The 21,310-nt window shown below is 42.3% G+C and overlaps 1 protein-coding gene across 1 annotated transcript; it reads left to right on the top strand.

Annotated features, from left to right (window-relative positions):
- Positions 1-229: 229 nt before the first annotated feature.
- LOC133220867 (U6 snRNA-associated Sm-like protein LSm5) lies at positions 230-3,676 on the top strand. The gene is made up of 4 exons (XM_061369267.1): positions 230-387; positions 610-637; positions 1,261-1,333; positions 3,592-3,676. The coding sequence occupies exons 1-4, from the start codon at positions 333-335 to the stop codon at positions 3,622-3,624; spliced, it is 189 nt and encodes a 62-aa protein (XP_061225251.1). The 5' UTR covers positions 230-332; the 3' UTR covers positions 3,625-3,676.
- The last annotated feature ends 17,634 nt before the right edge of the window (positions 3,677-21,310 follow it).

Raw genomic sequence — 21,310 nt, 5'->3', positions numbered from 1 at the left:
CCCGCTTTAGTGGAAGGTGTCCCTGCCCGTGGCAGGGGTTTGGAACTGGGTGAGCTTTAAGGGCCCTTGAAACACAGACTGATTCTATGACATTAAAGTGTTCTCACCGAAGGGAACGTCTTCCTGCAGAGTTCCAGCCTCAGAAACGTGGTCGTGTACTAGCAGTACAGGTGCACCTTTAAAAATAGATTTCCACTGCACACAGTGTCAGGGGTTTTGTTCAAAAGAATGTCTTGTTCTATAAAACAGTCTCTTGTACTTTTCAACTTTGTTGTTTGTTTTTATTTACAGAGCTTGTGGACAAGTGCATAGGCTCCCGCATTCATATTGTGATGAAGAGTGATAAAGAAATTGTTGGAACACTTCTAGGATTTGATGACTTTGTCAGTATCCTTTGATGGAAATGTTTATGCCAAATGCTTTATGCTTCAGCTCATTCATTGCCTTTGAGAGGTTTGAGTTCACTGGATAGAAACTTTTTGTATGAGTCGGTTGTATTATTCTGGTATTTTTATTTTACAAATAGAATTACAGCTCAGTAAAAATGAAAATAACTTTATTTTGATTTTAAAACTCTGGGTCTTATTTTCCTTGAATCTGGGTATTCAGATATGGTGTTAGAAGATGTTACAGAATTGTAAGCATTATTTCTGTTTGGTTTCCCGAGGAAAAAAATATTGTGTAAAATTTATAAGCAAAGTGGGTTTGCATTTTTTGAATACTTGCCAGCTGAATAGTTTATATCTTGGAGTTAAACTATAGGTGGTGATGTGTCCAGGACAGCTGTGTCATAGAGTAGCTGTTGCATGATGTATACTTGTAACCAGGTTCTTATTTTGTAGCCTTAATTTTGCATGGATTGTGTGTAGAACTTGCCAAGTTTGTTTGTTTTTTACATTTCCTTAAGGTCTAAGCAAAGATTTAAAAAGCTGGCAGACATAAAGATAAGTATTTATTACTTTGCTGTGCCATGTTTATATTTGAAACCTATTTTGAGTGTCGATGGTATTCAAGAAATTGCCAAGATTTAGAGGGTTAATCTGTGTCTTTGTGTACTGAGCAGAAAAGTACAATGGAACTTTATAGTTGGCAGGTAGCTTTCTTTACCCAGGTGGTCAGTTACACTGCAGTGTGGGTGATGTCTTTGTTAGTTCCAGCAATTGTCATCTTATGCAGAGAAGTTTGTCAGTTTTGTAATCACAACTTGAATCATTGTCCCTGGTTACATGTTCTCATGTTCTTTTTTTAATGCTGCTTCAGTGAGATTACACCTGAGGGCAGAAGAATCACAAAACTAGACCAGATTTTGTTAAATGGAAATAACATAACAATGGTAAGTCATCGTGGTTAAGAGGCTGCATGCATTTATTTTCTGTACCTGTAAGTCTGTTAGTAATTAAGTTAAATTTACTTTAAGCTGAGCTTTCCAGAGAATTCTATTGCATAAGGTACTTTCAAATACCTTCCAGGGCATATTTGTCTGTGAGTGGTGCTGTAAAAGTGGTATTATTGCCTTACTTGGTTCACGTTACAGCTTAAAAACAATAATAATAAAAAGAGCATGACCCTGATTTTACTTAGGTGAATGTTTTTCTGATCTTGAGGTGTGCAAAGGAATCGCTGGTTTTGTTACCCACTCTGGAGGCTGGTTCATACAGTGGCTTTAAACTCCTATGAGTGTTTGCCTGCCTAAGTATGTAGGAGGAATACATCTATTTTATCCATTATTTTATATATAAATGTGTTTGCACACTTTGGATGCTTATAAGCATGTTGATTCATTTGGTGGTAATTATCCACCTGGTGCTCAGAGAGCTGTATGTACCTTTATGTGCTCTGAAAAAATATCTGGAGGCCTGTTGGATGATGCCAGATGGAAAGCACCATGGGTTTTGTTTCTCATGTGCTGATGTATGTAGATCAGTAATGAAACAGTAATTAGATATTGTGGTTATGCATCCTTAAGCTGGATTCTGCAACTTCCTAAACACTACAGAAGCAGACCCAGATTTTTTTGCTTCTCTGCATTGAAGTCTGGAGTACCTACATAAGGGCATTCCTAATTTTGTGGGAAGAGAAGAGGAAGACTGACTTAGATGCAAGTTGGCTCTGTGTGAATGAGGAATAATCTCCATTTTGCTGTCATACCTACCTTGCACCTCCTTACTGTGTGTCTCAGCAAGTGCCATCTTGACTTCATTTCTAAGCCTTTTTCTGCTTTGGTTATTGTTCTGCATCCTTGAAGGACAGTGCATGTTCTGACTCCCTGTATGGGGTAAAACTACTACTGTCCAGTTCAGCTGGTGGGATGCTGCCCACGAAGCAGAAGCTGGGGATTCTTAGAGTGCAGATATTCAGCAAGGCATGGATATGTCTCTATATTAGGTCTTATGTCTCTCTGCGGGGCACGTCTTCCCACATCAGGAAAACTATGCTTTAGATTTTTTCTTACTTTGGTCCCAAAAGCAGCAGAGCTCTTTGTCTTTAGAAGCGCTCAGCTAACTATTAAGAATGTGTCAGTGAAAGAAATTATCTTCTTATTCATATTTTTCCTTTTGTGTTTCTTTTTCTGATGTTCAGTTGTTTACTTAAAAGAAACTTTGTGGAAAAACGATGGGAGACAAGTCCATCCTATAAGGCAACTAGTCTCCTTTATTGAATGTGGAAAAACGACGGGAGAGAAGTCCATCCTATAATGCAACTAGTCTCCTTTATTGAATGTGGAAAATCGACAGGAGACAAGTCCATCCTATAATGCAACTAGTCTCGTTTATTAAGCGCTCGGTTACAGGTTATATAGCATCCATAATGAGCTCATTATTGGTTAATTGCTAACTGTCAGCCCCGCCCCTTTTGTGGTTAACTTCAGCAAATTAGAGCCTCTTTTTACACCCTGTTATTGCAATTAGGGACTTTCCAGCCGGCACAAAGACACAACGACCTTGCCTATGATTGGTTGCCTGGCTATTGCTTACACCTTGCTTTTGTTACTGGCCCACAAGTCGTAGGTGCTCTTCATGGCCCCGCTCTCCAAGCCATGTATCAATAAAACTCTCCACAAAACTTCTTTACTTTCTTCACAGGAGAATGCTGTGCTGACTTACCCTGCTGCCTGTAGGAGGGTTCAGGCTCTATCAGTTTTTGGGCTGTGCTTAGCAATAGGAGTCAGAAAGGGGAAACCAACTTCCCAGTACAGCGACAGTCTGCGGAAGAATGAGCAATTGGAGAAATCCTGCATGAAAGGAAGCATGTTCTATGTCTTTCTGAAAACAAGCTGTAGTGTTTGTAGACTAAAAAAAAATCTCCTTGGAATGAATAACAGAGACAAAACCCAAAACGTGTCTTATCTAGGAACTCCTTTGTGTCTTGTTAAACATTCTTTGTATTTTGGAGGTTCTCTTTGGCATGTGCTTCTCTGGTAGTAACTGACTTCTGTTGCCAGAGGAAGATAATCCAAAATCTGAATACCATTTTTGTGGTTTACCATGAAGTCTCCATCTGCTAAAATCTTCTAAAAGAAGATCTGTCACATACGAGCTTGTAAAACTTTACTCTATGGCACTAACACACAATTGTCTTATTCTTTTATAGCTGGGTCCTGGAGGAGAAGGACCTGAAGTATAAATCGAAACAGTTGTCATCTATGAAGACATATATATATGTAATATTATATATATATATTCATATATATATGTATGCATAGAATATAATATAAATAGAGCTTTTGGAATATGGGTGTGTTTGTTTGTTGCTTATTTTGTTTACACACTCTTGCAGTTGATATTTGATAACAGACAGGGATTTCCTCTTCAGGAAACGTGCGCTGCTAGTGATGATACTGACTTTGTAAGTTGAAGTCATTACTTTCTTGTAAAGATGCACTAATCTGTCCTGAATGAAAGACTTTCTTTTAGTTACTGTGTTTTGTTAAGTAAGTGCACAAGTTAGTTTTTAGAACTGGTTGATGGAGTAGAAAGTCGGTCTTTAGTTTTTCTACATCTGTTGCATTTGTTTATGACCCAAGTCTATATAAAAGACAGATCGTGAGCCAAGAGACTGCTGTTCTTTGGAGTACAGGCAGATACAAAGCTGGATCATTTGATTAAACACTGCTTGAGGTTGTGTCACCAGAAACTGGTACAGTGCTGGAGAATGCTGAAAGGCTCTTCAAAGTGGATGCATCTGTTTGATACTCAGCAGCCTTGCGCTCTACTGGCCTTGAGGTTCAGGTCTCTTGGACATCTTTTGCTTGGTAGGTACACTTTCTTGTAGTAAGGACACTAATAGTATTTGGCTAGTGAGGAGGGACAGGGCAGACTTGGTTCATGTTTGGGGGGAGTGAAGAAAAAGGCTGGTGGTACTTCTCATCCACGTCAGCGGTGACTGCTTTCACCACTAAGTGGTGCTGTGTATCCTTAATTAAACTGGGAGCTGCTGTGTGTAAGTTTAATTAAATTGGGAGCTGCCCCTGCCTGCTTGTGAAGTTCAGAGTAGTCCTTTTAGAATAAACATTCTTTTGGCTGTATCTGTTCTCCTGGGATATAAAAACTTGACAGATGTTTGGAGCAACTGCTATCTTAAGGGAATGTCTATAAAGTAAGGAATTGCCATTTCTGTTTTGTCATGATGGGCAAAAAAATAACTGATTCCAAATCATGTCCACTGCAGCTTATGCTTTCATAATGCAGTATTCAACTGATCTCAGTGTGTAAATGCCTTTCGAGAAGGAATCACAGGTGCCTGCTGTTACTGTAGACAAGGAGCGCACAGGCTCACAGAGACAAGACATGCTTTGCCTTCCTGCCACCAGAAAAGGAGTTGAAAAAGGGGGCTCAGGAGCAAGAGACTGCAAGGAAGATCCTTTTGCCTTGCTTTATCTGTCAGAAAATCGGCCTTCTGCTAGCTGGGTCTTGCTTTGTTATACATTGGAAACTTCTTACTTTAGCCTGTGAAAAGGGGAATGTGGTATTTGGACTTGCTTGTTCTGAATATCTGCAATTGTCATGTTCAGACCGCATGGTGACAAGCTATGCCATTGGCTCCCTGGATGGATTTTCATTTCTGCCCCCATTTCCTTCTCCAGCTTTTTTTTTTTTAATTCTTTTTTTTGTTTGTTTTTTAAATACAATTTAAAAAATACTCTTTTTCTTTGAACTTGCATTTGATTGGAATGTCATCAGTTGATTTGGGCTCCAGATGCTTTATTTCCTAGCAATAAGCTGAGTCTTTTTGTCAGAACACCTGAAGTGTTCTAGCCAATATAATATTATGTGTTGTGTTGTTTTTCTATTACCAGTAAGATTCTGTACATGTTCCAGTGTGTGCACTTGGTTTCTGCTTCACTCAGGATTTTGAAAATGGTCTTAAACTGGAGAGAGGTTTCATGCTTGGGCGAGGGAAGGAGCAGATCTTGACTCAAAAGCAACTTTACAGGGGGAAAGGTGAACTGTTCTATATCTTTGGGGTTTTATTCTGATAGCACGAACATCTTGTTCTCTCAGGATTGCCTTATGTCTAGGAAAAAAAGCTCGGTGTTGCCTCACCCTCCTTTTCTGGTTATGGGTTTTTTCCGTCACTTAGAGGAAGTGCTAAGACTGCTACATTTTAGAAAGACATTTTAATTCATGACTCGGAGGTCTGCACACATCACTCTAAAGGCAGTTTCTGTGCATCCAAATGCTGTTAATCCTTTATAATATGAAATGAGAGAGTTTATGTTTATAAATTTTAGCGGAGAATACGAAGTATTCCAGGTGGATCTGGCTTGCTTTCATTCAGTATCTCTGTAGCCTGTTGCTTTGGAAGTGCAGGTAATAAGCTTTTCAATGGAATGAGTCACTGCTGGTGTGGGTTTCTTTTGCCTCCCCTAGAAATCTAGTGCTTAATCATATTGCACTGTCATGTAGAAGTTGTGGACACTGGTGTCCACTTAGGGTGCCACTACATGTAGGTCATTTAACAGAATAACCCTAGGCTTTAAAAATATGTGAAAGTTATGCTTAAAGTTTAGAGCAGGGAAGTAATCAGGTTAAAATAACTTTCTGCTTATGCCATGCAGAGTGATGGTTCAGTTTTTGTGTTCTGTAGGTTTTGGGGCTTTTTGTCTTCTTTCAGATGGCACTGGTTACGATGATCTTTAGTTTTGCTGCATGGCTAACTGGCTTAGTATGGACATGGTTCCTCTCTACCTACGGTTTCAGTTTACTTCAGTTTCTAGTGCTGGCCCTGTGCCGTCCTCTGTCACTGCACGAGCTGACTTCAGTGTCCAGTTCTTCTCTGTAGAGGGGCAAGTGATAACGGCACAGACTGGTTCTTTGCTTCAGGCCAGGTGCCTGCTACCGGGGCTGGAGTGGCCGCAAGTGTCTGCTGTCAGGGTTGGAGTGGCAGCAGTACCTGTCACCAGGGCTGGAATGGCTAGTGTGCCTGCTGCTGAGGTTGCAGTAGCAGCAGTGCACATTGCTGGGGTCTTTTTCTCCTTGAGGGTACTGGATAGTGCTGAGCAGGGCTCGGTGGGCATGGGACAGGCCCCAGCACGTTGTGGTGATTTTGCCTCTCTGGTATTGCCAGGACGATGCTTTTCCCAGCTAATGGAGTAGTTTTCCTGGATCTTGCACTTGGCTCACCTGGCAGCACGCACAGCAACGCTGCTGCCATCAGGGACAGTCAAATCCGGCCAAAGGCGGCCTGCGACTTGAAAATCTGAGGCTGTTTTTCTCCTCTGTTGCAGCACACAGGTGCTGTGCACACAGATGCAGCACACCTATCAGCAGGCTGCTGTGAAATTTCTTTAGTGATCTGCGCCAGAAAGATTGCACTCGTGCCCTCACTTCGGCAGCGTGGTGGGGTTTTCCTCTCTTACTTCAACAGTCACCTCATTAGTCAGTGTTCCCTTTGTGGCACTGTCACCCTCCAGCAAACATATCCACAGCCTGCATCTCAGTGCTGTGTACTGTGACATGCGGGGCTCTGACACAACTCCCACCGCTTCAGCTTTTACTGACGCATAGAATTTATTCCCTTGTCCACCTAGGAGTCCTCAGCACCAGCTTACGTATAGAAGCGTGTGGGCAAGTACGCCAAGAGCTCGTACGAGTGCAGTAGTTGAACTGAAGGCCCGGGGAGGTACTTACACTGCAGACAATAAACTCTGCTCTTGTGCTCTCCCCTTCCTGGAAGAGTTTCAGAGCACCTGTCTTGCCCACCTCTAAAACATGTAGCATCTCTTAGCAGGGACTTACCCTGCTCTGCGCTGCGTCTTCTCTTCCTGCACGGATGCTTTGCAGGGGCCCCTGCCTCTTCTGCAGCTTTCTTCACTGCCTTGGGTCCTGGAGTCAGCTCTCTCTCTGCTGTCACCCATCCGCATTTAACACTCCCATTCTCCTTTAAATAAACACAAAAAAATGAAATAAACCCAAAGACCACTCAACACTTTCCCAAGGAGTTTTACCTCCTTTTAGCACTTACTTGCTCTGCACTAAACAGCCCTTCCACAACAAAGAGTTCGGACAGTTGCACTGGGCTGTGATCCAGTTGTTCTCGCTGTTCTTCAGGGGCTCCCTGTATTGGCACAAAGTCTTGCACCGTGTCAGCAGCAGCAGTGCTTTCTATGGCCACATTGATGCAGCTTTCAAGCAGCTCTCCACCCCAGCTTTCTGCAGCCTTCAGTGTCACTGCATCAGCGCTGTGTGATGCATAGATCTCACTGAAAAACTGAAACACATCTTCATAACTTAATTCCGGCAACTTCTCCTCATTCTCAGATGTGTGCTGTGCGCCATCAGAGGGCAGGCATTCAGCTGCAGGAGGTGGCTGCACTTCAGGACTCTGCGAGAAACAAAATACAGGGAATTTCCAGATAAAAAAATCACCACCATTTTCAGTCAGGGCTGATGGATTTTACTGCTCCTGAGGACTGTGCAGGCCAACCCTTTTTCAGCACACACCAGCAGAGTTTGCTTTGCTTATCCCCTCTGGAGACAAGGAGGATCTCTATGCTGCTGGAATGCACAAGGAAACCCTGTGATTTTTACTGAGGTTCTTTTGCTATTTGATAAGCCAGGCCAGCCAATAAGGTGTAATTTCCACCAGAATTCTAGAAAGCATTGACAGGAAGCACTGGAGCTCTCCCAGATAGGATAGCTCTGAGCTGGGGCCAATTCCAAAAGTCAGCTTGGTTCTTCTCATGCATCCACTGAAACTCAGGACTGCCACAAGCTGTCTGGGGCACAGAAGTGGAGCTGATTCCCAGTATCCTAACATTAAAGAATCCCATTTTGTGCAGGCAAGGGCTTCCTTCAAAGACAAATGGAGACTCAGGAACTAAAGCGAATTATGGTGAAGTCAAACACTTTTCCAGGAAAAAAACACTCCACATATGAGGGCACCCGTTATGCAGCTGCCCTGAAACCTTACCTGCGTTACAGCACTGCCCCCTTCATGTTTCAAAGCCGTGCTTTGAAATGGGCATTGGCAAACCACGTTACTTTCTCTTTCTACAGCAGATCCAGTCCCAAATTTCTCTCCTTCCTGCCGCAAGCCCAGAACCCTGCGGTCCATGCATCAGCTCTCCTCCCTTCCCCCTGCTCGCTGTGCCCTGCACTCACCTGCACAAAGACGCAGTCGGTGGACGCCGCAGCCGCAGCACTGGCGCTGACAATCAGAGGTGCTCCCTGGGCAGGGGGTGAACACTGCAGGGTGACTGCAAAATTCAAACACAGGGATCAGACTGCCAGAACTGGTGCCCAGGGTGCACAGTTCTATTGCTTACTTGCATTAAACACTGCAGTAACCACTCCGTAAGCTAACTCCCTGAAATGGATTATGACCTCCCCACTGATTGTAAGACTGTGTTCTCCACCTTAAAACATATTTCTCCTGTGCCTGATCTAACAGCAAAAAAAACTGCACCTGTGGAAATCCCACTGATGGGCTCGGCTAGCAAAGGGGCCAATTCATTTGTAATACTTCAGGTCTTCCAGCTGAATCAAGATTCCACACACACCTGCTTCACCCACACACTTTTGTACTTCCCTGCTCATTGCAGAGAAGGCATTTCTAAGCTCTTCTGTCTCTGATACAGTTCATCTCATCAGAGCCAGAAGAAACGAGCAGCTAAAGCACATTCTGTCACCGGCTGGTAGCAAGTAACGGACAGGGAACACACATCTCACTGCAAGCACACACGTCAGATACACACGCAGTGGCAGAGCACTGGGGGAAAACATTTCATGCACCACTTTGCAGGAACTTCTCAAGCAGCAAGTGGAGAACTTTTGCCGTACGTGTTGGATCCAGGCCTTGCAAGCACTGCCCTGGAGACGCGCAGCTGCCGGGTTCTGGAAGGGCAGCACCAGCTGGAGCCCATCGCTGAAGCGGCAGAAGGGAGCACACCGTCTGCAGAGTGTATGTGACCTCGGTGCAACACTTGAGGACGGTGAGAAAGGGAGCCCCCTGGCCTGGGAAAGCTGGGGAAGCCCAGTGCCCTGGCAGCGACCCAACAGAACCCTGCCATGGTCTGGAAGGGGCCGGAGGCTGCTGGGAAGTCCTTGTCTGGAAAGCAGGGTGGTTCTGGCATGAGGCCGCTCTGTTGCAGCTAGGAAAGCAGCTGTCTGGACGACAAGGTTGAGGAATCTGCCTTGCAGTCACCAGTCCTGCAAAACAAAGGGAAACAAGGACTAAGGGAAGGAGTTTTCACTAGCCCTGAAAGGCAGGATGAGGAGCCAAGGCTCCACAACGTTCCCTGGGAAGACCACCTTTGCTCCAATATTCTTAATCGAGAAACAGGTTCTATTCTTACACCTAAACATAGAGTAACTGCTGTAGCACTGCCACCTGAACACACAGGAACATCAGTGCTGTGCCAACACACAGTCATCTCTGGAGCATTCAGTCTCCTGAAACCTGCAGGAGCAAGTGACTGGGAGTGTTTGTGGTGCAGCATCACTAAAATTTGCTTAGGAAAGTTTTGAAGAAGGAAGCATTTGCTGTTTGGAAGATCCTTGAGGACAATTTCTGACACTGCTGAAGTTTATTGAAACTCCGCACTGGTTTCAGTGGTTATGCAGGTTTGGTTTCTGCTCGTGAATTAAATCTGAAGAGAACAAATTTGCATTTGAAGGAGGGTTTTGTACGAAGGGTAATCAAACCAGCAACCTGTTTCAGAGTTAAACACTTGGAGTGTAAGTTACAGGCAAATGAGTAAAGTTTGCTCCTACCTATGCTCACATCATAGACTGGTTTGGGTTGGAAGGGACCTTAAAGTTCATCCATTTCCAACCCCCTGCTATGTGCAGGGACACCTTCCACTAAACCAGGTTGCTCCTACATCAGCTGTGACTATTGAACACAGTCAGCAGCCCCCCCCCCAGGACTTTTTGGCATCCAGCTGAAATGTGCAAGTTGTCTGACTTCGTGGCCATGAGCTGATGGGTCATGGCTGTCTCAAATCATAAAGTACTGTAAGCCACATCTGTTGCATGGCAGCGGCATTTTGACGACAGTGACTGTACAAGGGGGTGCAAGACAAATTCAGTGAATAATACGTATTGTTATCAAAATAGCTGTTTGCATTTCAACATGATACTGGATGAGCCTTAAAGTCTGCTCCAACCCAGACCAGTCTGGCGTTCTGTGATTCTCTGATCTGCACGGTTTAATATTCTAAATAGCAGTGAACAGTGTAATTGTAGCAGTTTGCTGTTGACAAGAGGAAATGGATAGATTAGTTTTATCCTGTGTTTGAAAAGAGATACATTTATGGAAGATAATGAGTCTATCCCAAATATTGAAACACCTCCAGTTTGGGTGCACTATTAGAGCTTCTGTAAGACTTCCAAATCATAACAGTCTGTCAGGTTATCCTTGCGGAGTGTGAGACATTACATGTTGCCCTATGAAAAGGTAAATATTGGTAATAATTGATGTTTGCTTTGTAGGCAATGCCTTTTGTATGCTCTAAAATCACATATAAATAACTTTTATTGTACAAATGGCTTCTGTTGCTCCCTTTTTATTCATAAAAGTGCTGTTCATCAAACCATATAAACACATCCCTAAAGTCCAGTAAATTCAGTGTTAAACTTCTTGAATTGCTATAAACTTTAGTGTTGCTGTGACCTATGTTGGGTGATAAACCACAGCGGTCAGCTTTGTGTTCCTGCATGTGTGATTAATATGCAATAGCTCAGAGCAAGTTACCAGGCAACTGTATGCACAGGCGCAAAGCACCTTTTAATCAGTGGAAAAGTACAGATTCTCTTGTGGCCTCGGTCACTCAGACACAGAGATAAGAGTGGTTTTGTACTCCTCAGTAGGAGAAACACTGTGTTCCTGCAGCATGTGAGAATCACTTTACCAAGATTCTTTTATTTCTGAAACACTTTGGGGGAAAATGCAGGAAAACACACTTTAAAACCCAATATAATCTGAGACAGACTCCAGGACTCGTGTTTTCAGCAGTTATTTCACAACTGTATAAGCTTATAGATACTGAGAATGAGTATCTTGTATGTGATATATTAAAAAATATCACTTTTGGTGTCCTACACACTTTTGTTGATCATAATGCTTTTGGTTGTTAATGGCAGCTGTCAACAGATGATGCATTTTGGTTTCAAGGCTCTGTGGCACAGAAAAGGTAGTTTGCCAGTGTTCTGACTGCTGTCACAGACATTATTTCAGTGGATTGCAAGTAAGACATTCCAAATACCTTTTTGTACTGCTGCTCGTATTGTTTTAATCAGAAGAATGTTTCTGCACTATGCTTCCCCATAGGTGCACATGGATCTAGGTTGCATGCTATTGCAGAGCCCTTAATCTACCAGTTACAGATTACTTCTTCCAGTTCTCGTGCATTTATAAGCACGTGTCTACCTGTATACCTACTAAACAGTAACATATATTTTAGATGTAATATGCAGCTGCTGCAGAAGTTGGCTATTTGACTTGTCATGGTATGTGCTCCCAATCAGTTGTTTTACTGTCTAATAAGTATCTTTATTAAGAGGAGAATGTCAGAAAATAGATGAGGTGGGCTTTATAGTAGCACAAATTTTCCTAAGATTTAAGAGAATACAGTTTTGGAGTAAGGATTTACATACTGCTAACAGTGATCTGTTGGGCTAATGTTTTGCAAGGAACTGAGGTGTTTAACTTTCAGATGCTATCTATGTAAATTGGCTTACCTATGACTAATCTCCTTTAACTGTGTGTAACAAAGAAATAAATTTGCACAGGTAGACATGTGCATATGCATGCATAATTGTAGGTGCACAGCTGAGGAGGATGCTTGTGTTTGCTGGCCGCAGACATGTGGAGACAGTGTTCTCACAGGAGAACGCATAATTGGTGCAAAAACTGAATAATCCTGAAAGATACAGCAAGGCCGTGAGAGTCAATCAGAATTAGCGAAAGCAGGACTGGTAATTGCACCAGACAGAGAGCAGTGTGAAGCCCTTGGAAATAACTCGGGTGGAGCATTTCCGGAACTGAAATTAGGCCTCAAAAAGTTAAAATTATCACACAGATAAAAACTTTGTCTTGACGTGCCGAAATTGATGGGTGACATTCAATAGATCTGCCCTTTGTGTGGAATCACAAATGATGATCTGACTGATCTCATGCCCCTTCTAAAGGGTGAGTAAAAAAAAAAAAAAAAAAAAAAACCCCAAAAAAAACAAAGTTCTATTGAAAACTCAGAATGAGGCCTTAGATCACATCATGACAAAAATCACCATCTCTTATGCTGCTGAATGGAATCCAGATTTACAGGTTATTGAGTATTATCCATTTAGTCTACTAGTACAGTGGGATCTTCAAAAGACTGATTCTTTATGCATTTTAGAATGGATTTTCCTATGTAAAACTGTAACTACTGTAACTACTCGATTAGAAGTATTTGCTCTTTTAATTATACGAGGTTGTTCACGTTGTCAGGAAATTATGGGCTGTGATCCATCGCAAATTTGTTTGCCACTTACCAGGGTATGGTTAGACTGGGCACAACAATCTAGCTCTGCTGTTCAGTTTGGTCTGATAGATTTTGTTGGTCCTCTTAATATACATTTTCCACCTCATAATATGTTTACAATGCTAAAGAATAATCAGTTTGAAGATGTTACCTTTTATCCTAGTAAACCTGTTGTAGGATTAACTGTCTTTACAGATGCAAGCAAAATCAATCACACAGCCAGATGTTTGACAAACAGACGATGGTTGGAAAGAGCAGAAGATATTTGGTCATTTTTCCAATTTGCTACAAACACTACAGCTAAGTGCTGTTATTGCAGTATTTCAACGATGGCCTGACACCCCTCTTAGTATTGTCTGTGATTCTTTATATGTTGTAAGCATTGTTCAATGCATAGAAAGGGGAATTTTACAAGAAGTCACTAATCACAGGTTGTGGATCTTGTTAAAAACTTTATTACATCTTGTGAATAATTGTAAATGTACATATTTTATTATGCATATTCGCAGTCATTCAGGCCTTCCACGAAGCCTTAGTGAAGGCAATAACAAAGTGGATAAATTAGTTGCCCCAGCATGGGCAGGACCCTCTGTAGATATCTTTCAACAAGCTTGAGCATCCCATGCCTTCTTGCATCAATCAGCAAAGATGTTAGTTCGACAGTTTGGACTGTCCCTAACAGACGCCTGAGGCATTGTGCAATCTTGTCCCAATTGTCAAGGCTAAGCAGTAGGTATAGGCCTTGGAGTCAATCCTCGAGGCCTCCAGCCTCTTCAGCTTTGGCAAATGGATGTGATTCATGTACCCCTTTTTCAGGAAATTGAAATATGTCCATGTTACTATTGACACTTTTTCTCACTTTGTCTGGACCACTCCCCTGGCTGGTGAGACTGTGCGCCATGTAATCATACATCTGCGTGGTTGTTTTGCAGCTATGGCAGTACCTTTACAGCTAAAACCAGACAATGCATCTAGCTACACTTTCTAGATTTTTGAATACTTGGGGTATTTCTCATATCACTGGTATTCCTCATTCTCCTACAGGACAAGCTATTATTGAATGAACACATCAAACTTTGAAACAGTTTTTGGAAAAACAAAAAATAAGGGAAGAAGGACTTACACCAATAGCAAGGATACAGAAAGCTGTATATGTTATGAATTTTTTGCGACTGACAGGAGACTTTAATGACACCCCCTCCCCCCTTGCTATAAAACATGGTCAGGCATTAGGTTCAGGTTATATGACTAAAACTCTGGGTATTCTGGTCCAGTACAAGGATTTGGAAACTGGCATTTGGAAAGGTCCTGAGGAACTAAAACTAACTGGTCAAGGTAATATGTGTGTAATTACAGATTCTGGTCTGCGGTGGGTGCCACCTCGATGGGTGAAACACTGGAAAGAGTCAGCACTGCCCCAGGACACCCCCCTTGTCAGTGACTGAATGAATTGAAATTTGAGCTTAGGACATCCGTTTTATGGATGTTTTCAGTCCTTCTTAAAGTGAAGGGAGCAACCTTTTTTACATTAAAGTAAAAAAAAACAAAACAAACAAACAAAAAAAAACCCACCAAAAACACCACCACCCTCCACCCCCCCTCCCAACCTTCGCCGGTTGCCACTGCAGCTGCGAAGACTGAGGACAGAGATGAAGACGATCCTTTTGACTCAGGCCCTATTGACCCCGAGAAGGAGCCTGTGCACTGCTCCTAAGGTTCTGATGCCTGATAATTCTGATGCTGACCTGGATGGTCCTTTTGACCTGGAGTCTATTCATCTGGAAAAGGAGCCTGATTTATATCCCCCAGATCCTCATGTTAAATGCACAGCTGTAAAGGGAGAAGTGAGACCAGTGGGGGATGCAGATGTATTGTGTGCTTTCCTGGTGGTGTATGTTCTGCATCAAGACCCGCAGTGGGAAGGTCTCTCGTATGCTCTTATCAGGAGTATCGGGCAGACTGTGATGGACTGAGGACTTATGACCCCATATACAACTCATTTAATACATTCTCTCTGTGATACTCATGTACTAGAAGCTGGTAAAAATAAGTATGTCCAGGTTTCTATCGACCTTTGGAGACCTTTATAAATACTGCTGGCTACTTCTTCCAACATAGGCTGGCCATCTGTGTCGGAATGAGTGTGCATTTTGGTCAGTATAAAAGCCCAAGCCTCATGCGATATGGGGGAGGCAGAGCCTCTGCGGGGACGCCTGCTAAGGCTGAGCCTGCCACCTTGCACTGCGATGATGCTTCTCGGAGCTGGTTTTCCTGTTAGTCTCCACAGGGTCCTTGTGCCATGTTCTGTACGTGGGATTGTGTAGTGGAAGTAATGATTGTTGGGATTTTGTGCTTCAAATATTGTAGTTGTGTGGAGTGTGCTTGTGGGATCCCATATGTGTGTGTGTGTGTGTGTGTGTGTGTGTGTGTGTGTTGAGGGCAGACAGTGTTCTGTGTATTTTTTTTTCTCTCTTGTTGGGTTGCTATAAAAGTTTTTAACGGGCAGCAGTTTAACATTTCGGGCAAGAAAGGGTTAATGCAGAAGTGCGGCTGCCGGTAGGTATTTATGGTTGCAGGCAGCTGTAGCTGCTGCCCAGCAGGCTGGTGTTCGGTGTTTGGTGTTTGTAGCTGTGGAAAGCAGCAACCTCGGAAAAAAAAAGAAAACAAGAAGGGGGAGCAGTGATGCGGCGAACTCCTCGTTTAACCTGTCTGCTTCTCAAGAACGGATAACCTGGAGGAGGGGGTGTGTTTGTGTCCTCCCGCCTACAGGTGCGTGGCAACTGCCTACAGAGCTTGTCAAGTCTTGCCATGAGTTGGACAGATGAATGGAGGAACCTGATGCCTCAGCTGCAGGAGCTGAACGTGAATACCCCAAGCAGAATGAGATAGAGGAAGAGAAAAACCAATGATGGCTAAACATCATTTGGGGGCAACTGAAAAGTAACAGCTTGAATATGTGTGTTCGTAAAGTAGCTATTGTTAGAGGCTTTGATTTTGTGTATGAAACCAGCTGTATTTACTAGCCAGTTGCTGATAAGAAACTACACCTTGTATTATATGGATTTGTCACTTGTAAAAGAGATGTCAGAGTATGCAAATTTGTAGTAGCTGCTAGAAAATGCTAAAGCAAAAGATAGAAATATTCTAATACAATGGTAGTGTTATAAAGCAGGTAATGGAACAAATTAAGAGGGTGAGAGAATTCCACTGGTAAGAAATTTCTTTGGCTAGTCCCTTGCTGGCATCAGCATCTTCAACATGCTGCTGCACCCTGTAATAGTTACTCTGCTAATGTAAATCTGTGTGTGTGCCTTGCCATAATAACAGCTTGTTATTGGATGAAGCAGGTGAAACTGCATTGACAAGATGCAAGGACTGAGGCTGACCAAATGCCTGCTACCACAATCAAGGGCAAGACTGGGTTGGCCTCTGTGCCTGCCACCAAGAAGAACCTTTAGCTCCGCTGCTGGCTGCAACCCAGCAGGCGTGGAGTGGTGGGGACACATGCCATGCCAGACCTTGATGTGAAGGATGGCCTCCCCTGTTACCAGAGAGCCATACAGCAGATAAAAGGGGCAGGCCCAGTAGCCTGTGGTTGGCATATGTTGAAAATATGACCTAGCCCAAATCCCCTGCTCAAGTAGGGTCATTCAAAAGATACATAAAACAAAAAGGAGGAGATGTGGAGACAGTGTTCTCACAGGAGAATGCATAATTGGTGCAAAAACTGAATAATCCTGAAAGATACAGCAAGGCCGTGAGGGGCCCGAGGAAGCTTAAGAAAGCAAGATAAGAAGAAGCTGTAATTCACTGAGTTAATGAGAACTGTGGACTGTTGGCAAGCTTTCGAGGTCAAGTTCTCACACCTGTGCTTAATCAATTGTGTGTTAGTCACTAAGGGTCTTCAAGACATGTATCCAATCATAATATGCCAAATCACTGTAAGTGCCTGTAAGAACTGGTATATAAGGAGTTAAAGCTTTGTAATAAATTGGCATTCACTGATCACATTGATCGTTCCTGCGTTGTCCGTGACTCCCGCGTCGACACAGACATACACAGAAGGGCAGCGGTGGTGAAAGAAGAACCTTTGAAGGTAGTCTAGTGTTCTCATTCTGAAGGTGAATGATCAGCTTTCTGTGTCTTTCTTGACAACTGCATGTCTAATTTATTCTATCAAACTTCCTGTAGCTGTTGCTACTGTTGCAAAGATTGCTACGAATCCTAAATGATTCAGATGGTAGTTTAAACCCCATTGCTGTATGTTCTGTGTGCAGTGGATGTACCAGGAAGTTTTCCTCTATAGCTAACTTTTAGATGTTTAAACATTATTGTTTCTCTTCAGCATGTAACTCTCCAGCTTAAACAGCTGGTTTTCAGTTTATACTTTGAAGTCAGACTTTTGTAGATCATTGGGCACCCACTTGGGACTTCCTGTAGGCACTCGCTGGGTTGTACCGTACCCTTTTTGAAAGGCAGTATGTCAGCTGGAGAGCTCAAGAGCAATCCATGCAAATATAATGGTGCAAAGGAAGATGTGCGGATGCATTAACTCAAGTGTGATGTGGTGAGGAATCACTGTACCTTTTAATTAGTGAGAAACGGTACATAAAAGCTAGGTGAGAGAAACGGGACGTGAGGCTGGCATACTGGTCTTCAAGCTTGCAGTGCAGCTCTGTGGGCTTTAGTTGACTAAAGACAGAACTGCTGCTGGATCTTAATGACACATGGTAAGTGATCTGGGGAAAGGTTTTCAAAGTCAGAAATCAGTCAGGCTTCCAATTTCAAAGTGCCTGTGGAATCATATTGTACTTCCCTTGCTTGGGTGACTTAGAGTTGCACATTGTCTAGCAGCTTTTATTTCAAAGTTAAAGTCACACTTGTTTGATAGGTGATGCATGATCTCAGAGTAATAGGGACAATCCAAGTCATGCAAAATGTCAGTATTTGAAACAGAGCCATGATAAATTATTAATGACTTCCAACTGTCATTTACCAGGCCTTCCATGTTGCCTTCGATGCTGTTCCCTTAGACTTCGAGCTGTAGTACCTGATTTTTGTTTCAGGGTATGTTATAGAGTTGCTGGTGGCACAACCTTAGCCCTTTGGCTAGAAAGAGTAGTAGATAATATGTGGTTTATGAGTGACAGTCAAACAGCATTCTTTTCAGATCAATAGGGAAGGAAGCTGCACCAGTTGGTCTGGGTTCCCTAATGCCGAAGGTCTTCTCTACTGATCCTTTTGTATTTTCCTCCTTGTTCAGGATCAGCTGATGACCAGAGCAAACTGTCTCATCTTTGCAAACTGCTTGTACTTATGGAAGAGATTTATTGACTTCCCCATGTGATCAGTAGACATTGAGAAATTGTGCCTTGCTCGCCTCAAAGTCAGAGATAGGAATCGGATAGGAATGCGTAACTCAAAAATAAAATAGAGTGGGAACCCTTGAGACACAGCTATGTTGATGGAATCATCTAGTATCATTAATCAAGACATAGTGACTTTTTTATCAGCTAACAGACAGATACTGTACTGAAATAAGGTTTGTTCCAGGTAATTCTAGTTGGTCTCTCAAAGCAGTGGAGCCACTTACAAAATGTAGACGTGAATATTAAAGCAATAAGGGATGTTTTTTCTTTTCCGTTTCAAAATTGGCACAGCAGAGCCTATATAGTTTTCAAATTGGTGGCAGCTTCTTCACTTCCTTGCTAACTACAGAGCAGAATCTATATATAAGGGGGTCTGCAAGAAATCTGGGGAGGGGCTTTGGACAAGGGCCTGTAGAGACAGAATGAGGGGACTGGCTTTAACGTGACAGAGGGGAGACTGAGATGAGCTCTTAGGCAGAAGTTCTTCCCTGTGAGGGTGCTGAGGCACTGGCACAGGGTGCCCAGAGAAGCTGTGACTGCCCCATCCCTGGCAGTATTCGAGGCCAGGTTGGACGGGGCTTGGAGCAACCTGCTCTAGTGGAAGGTGTTCCCTGCCTGTGCAGGAGGTTGGAAATGGATGAGCTTTGGGGTCCCTTCCAACCCAAACCAGTCGGTAATTCTGTGATTCTATACTTTCTGTATGACTCTTGAAAGAAACTTGGTTGTACTTGTTCACTTGTTGGGACAAAAATGGGATGTTGATCAAGTGCAGTTGTAGCATATACTTAATTTGCTTAAACAATTTAGAATGTTCCTGTGTTGATGCTCATTAGAAAAAAATCAGAACTTGAAAAATAATGTTAAGGATTAAGCTATAAGATTGTTTTCAGGAGAAAAAGAAAAGATTAATAAATGGAACACTGTTTTAGAGAAAGTAATTTTTGTAGGACTTTGTGAGCTAAAACGGCTGTCAATAAGGACAAAAGATACTTGGTCTCTTTGTGATCCTTTTTGTGGCCTTCTAAATGAAAAGTCTGTGTGAGCCCTAGTTATCTCTGTGTTAGAAAATTGATCTGCCTTGCAAGCTGAGATTGCTCTGAAATGGAACAAAGTAGGACAGACATGGTCTTGTGGTTTTGGTTACTATCTCATGTAGTTTAAACATACTGTCTCACAGCCAAATCTTGCTGTGATTTAAAAGCTTCATTTAACTGCATACAGGATGAATGTGCCTCATGAATAGTTTTACATGCTTACGCACATTGCCAATGTTTTACTACTGAGGGAAATCCTAGAAATGATAAACAACTCAGTAATTCATCAGAAGCTCAAATATAAACGTATCTCAGATAACTTTTGTATCACAGTCTAATGCATTGACTTTTTATGTTATGAACTCTTCCATAATAATCTATTTGTCTTTTTTATGAGATAGACAATGAAAGTATGTCTTGAAAAGGAAATGTGGGATGAGAAAAGATGAGAAACATTGTGGGTTTTGAAGTGTCAATAAAACAGTACAAATTGTGTTCCAGTTCACAGAGGGAAAGACTACTTTGGTTATGATACCAAAATATTTCTCTTCCACACCTTGTAAGCTGCACTAATTGTTTCATGCTTAGAAACTGAAAAGATGCTGAGAAGTTAATTTTAACCTCTTAATAAAGGCTACTTAGTTAATGTAGTATTATTCCATCTCTAGATGAATGGTCTAGATTAACTCAGATCTTTCTCACTGACAACTATTGAGCTGAAAGCTTTATTTTCATATGTGCTGGATATCAGAAATGATAGGACTAAGTCACATGTCACAGGTTTGAATTTATAGGTCTGCTGGAGCTTTTAAGGGCACAGTTAATGCTTACGAACAGAAGAAACTCTACTGGATTCAAGTGGCATCATGCTTTCTTGAAACGGCACATCTGGTTTTAGTACACTCAACACTAGTTTAGAACACTCAACTATGATGCAAAGCAGTGAAAGGTGCTATTCTAATTTGTTCTGTGAATAAATACTGAATGAGCCCTTTGTCCTGGCAGATTCTGTGGTGGATCATGTACTGTTTCCTCCCCCTAAAAGCATTAAAACTGTCCTAAGCTTGTAAGTTCTGGCTCAGTCAAAACAAATGTGCTTACACCTCGTGCAGAGGAAATTTCATCTTCTAGGTGATCCAGTAGTATCTGGATGTTGAACACAAAGTACAATGGAAATTAAACTACAGCTTGTACACTTTGTTGGACCAAAGCCAGAGTTTACCTTACAGGTGCAAGCTTAGCTGTAACCAACTGCTTTTACTGGTGTATTTCTTTATCCTCTGTTCAAAGTTCCTGTGAATGCTAAGCTGTGTGTATGCCATAATGCAGTATGTTGAATAAGTTGAAATTAATGTTTCATAACAACACAAGAACCTAATGACATGTGACATGGCTTATAATTTACCCTGAAACTACGACAGAATTTTGCCAGGAGGTACCTGTAACAGAAATCCATGATACTGCCAAATCACCTGCTCTCTTCATAAGTGAGGATGTGTATTTTCAATTAGACTTAGGTAAATGAAACACGTGAGGAGTAATGTCTTACTGAACACAAAGGAACTAATATTAAACTGAAGTTGAGGTTTCACATAACGAATTCACTGTGCTTATTCCTGAAGTTTCAGATTGTGTAAAAAGGGAAGTGATTTGTCACATTGAGTCAACATTTTCTGAAGTGTGTACTGAAAGAACACATACTTGCTCCAAGGTTAAATTAGCGATTTATGCAAACAACAGGGGCAGCTTGAAAAGGGAAATCCTTTACTGTTTCCTGCTGAAGCCAATCAATATGGTTAAGGCTTATAAATAGTTAAAATTTACACCTCAAATTCAAAGCTAATAGTTTCCTCTTGCAAAGATTTAGCTACCTTGGGGAGAAGTTGCTTCCCATTGAGACTAAAAGGGAATTACTGCTATAGATAATAGCAGTATATAAT

The sequence above is a fragment of the Neopsephotus bourkii genome, unplaced genomic scaffold, assembly GCF_033783945.1.
Source record: "Neopsephotus bourkii isolate Nb327-2 ecotype Australia unplaced genomic scaffold, CSIRO-AGI_Nbou_v1 NB_1489, whole genome shotgun sequence".
In the NCBI taxonomy this organism is placed as follows: Eukaryota; Metazoa; Chordata; class Aves; order Psittaciformes; family Psittacidae; genus Neopsephotus; species Neopsephotus bourkii.
This window is presented reverse-complemented; position numbering and strand designations above follow the sequence as displayed.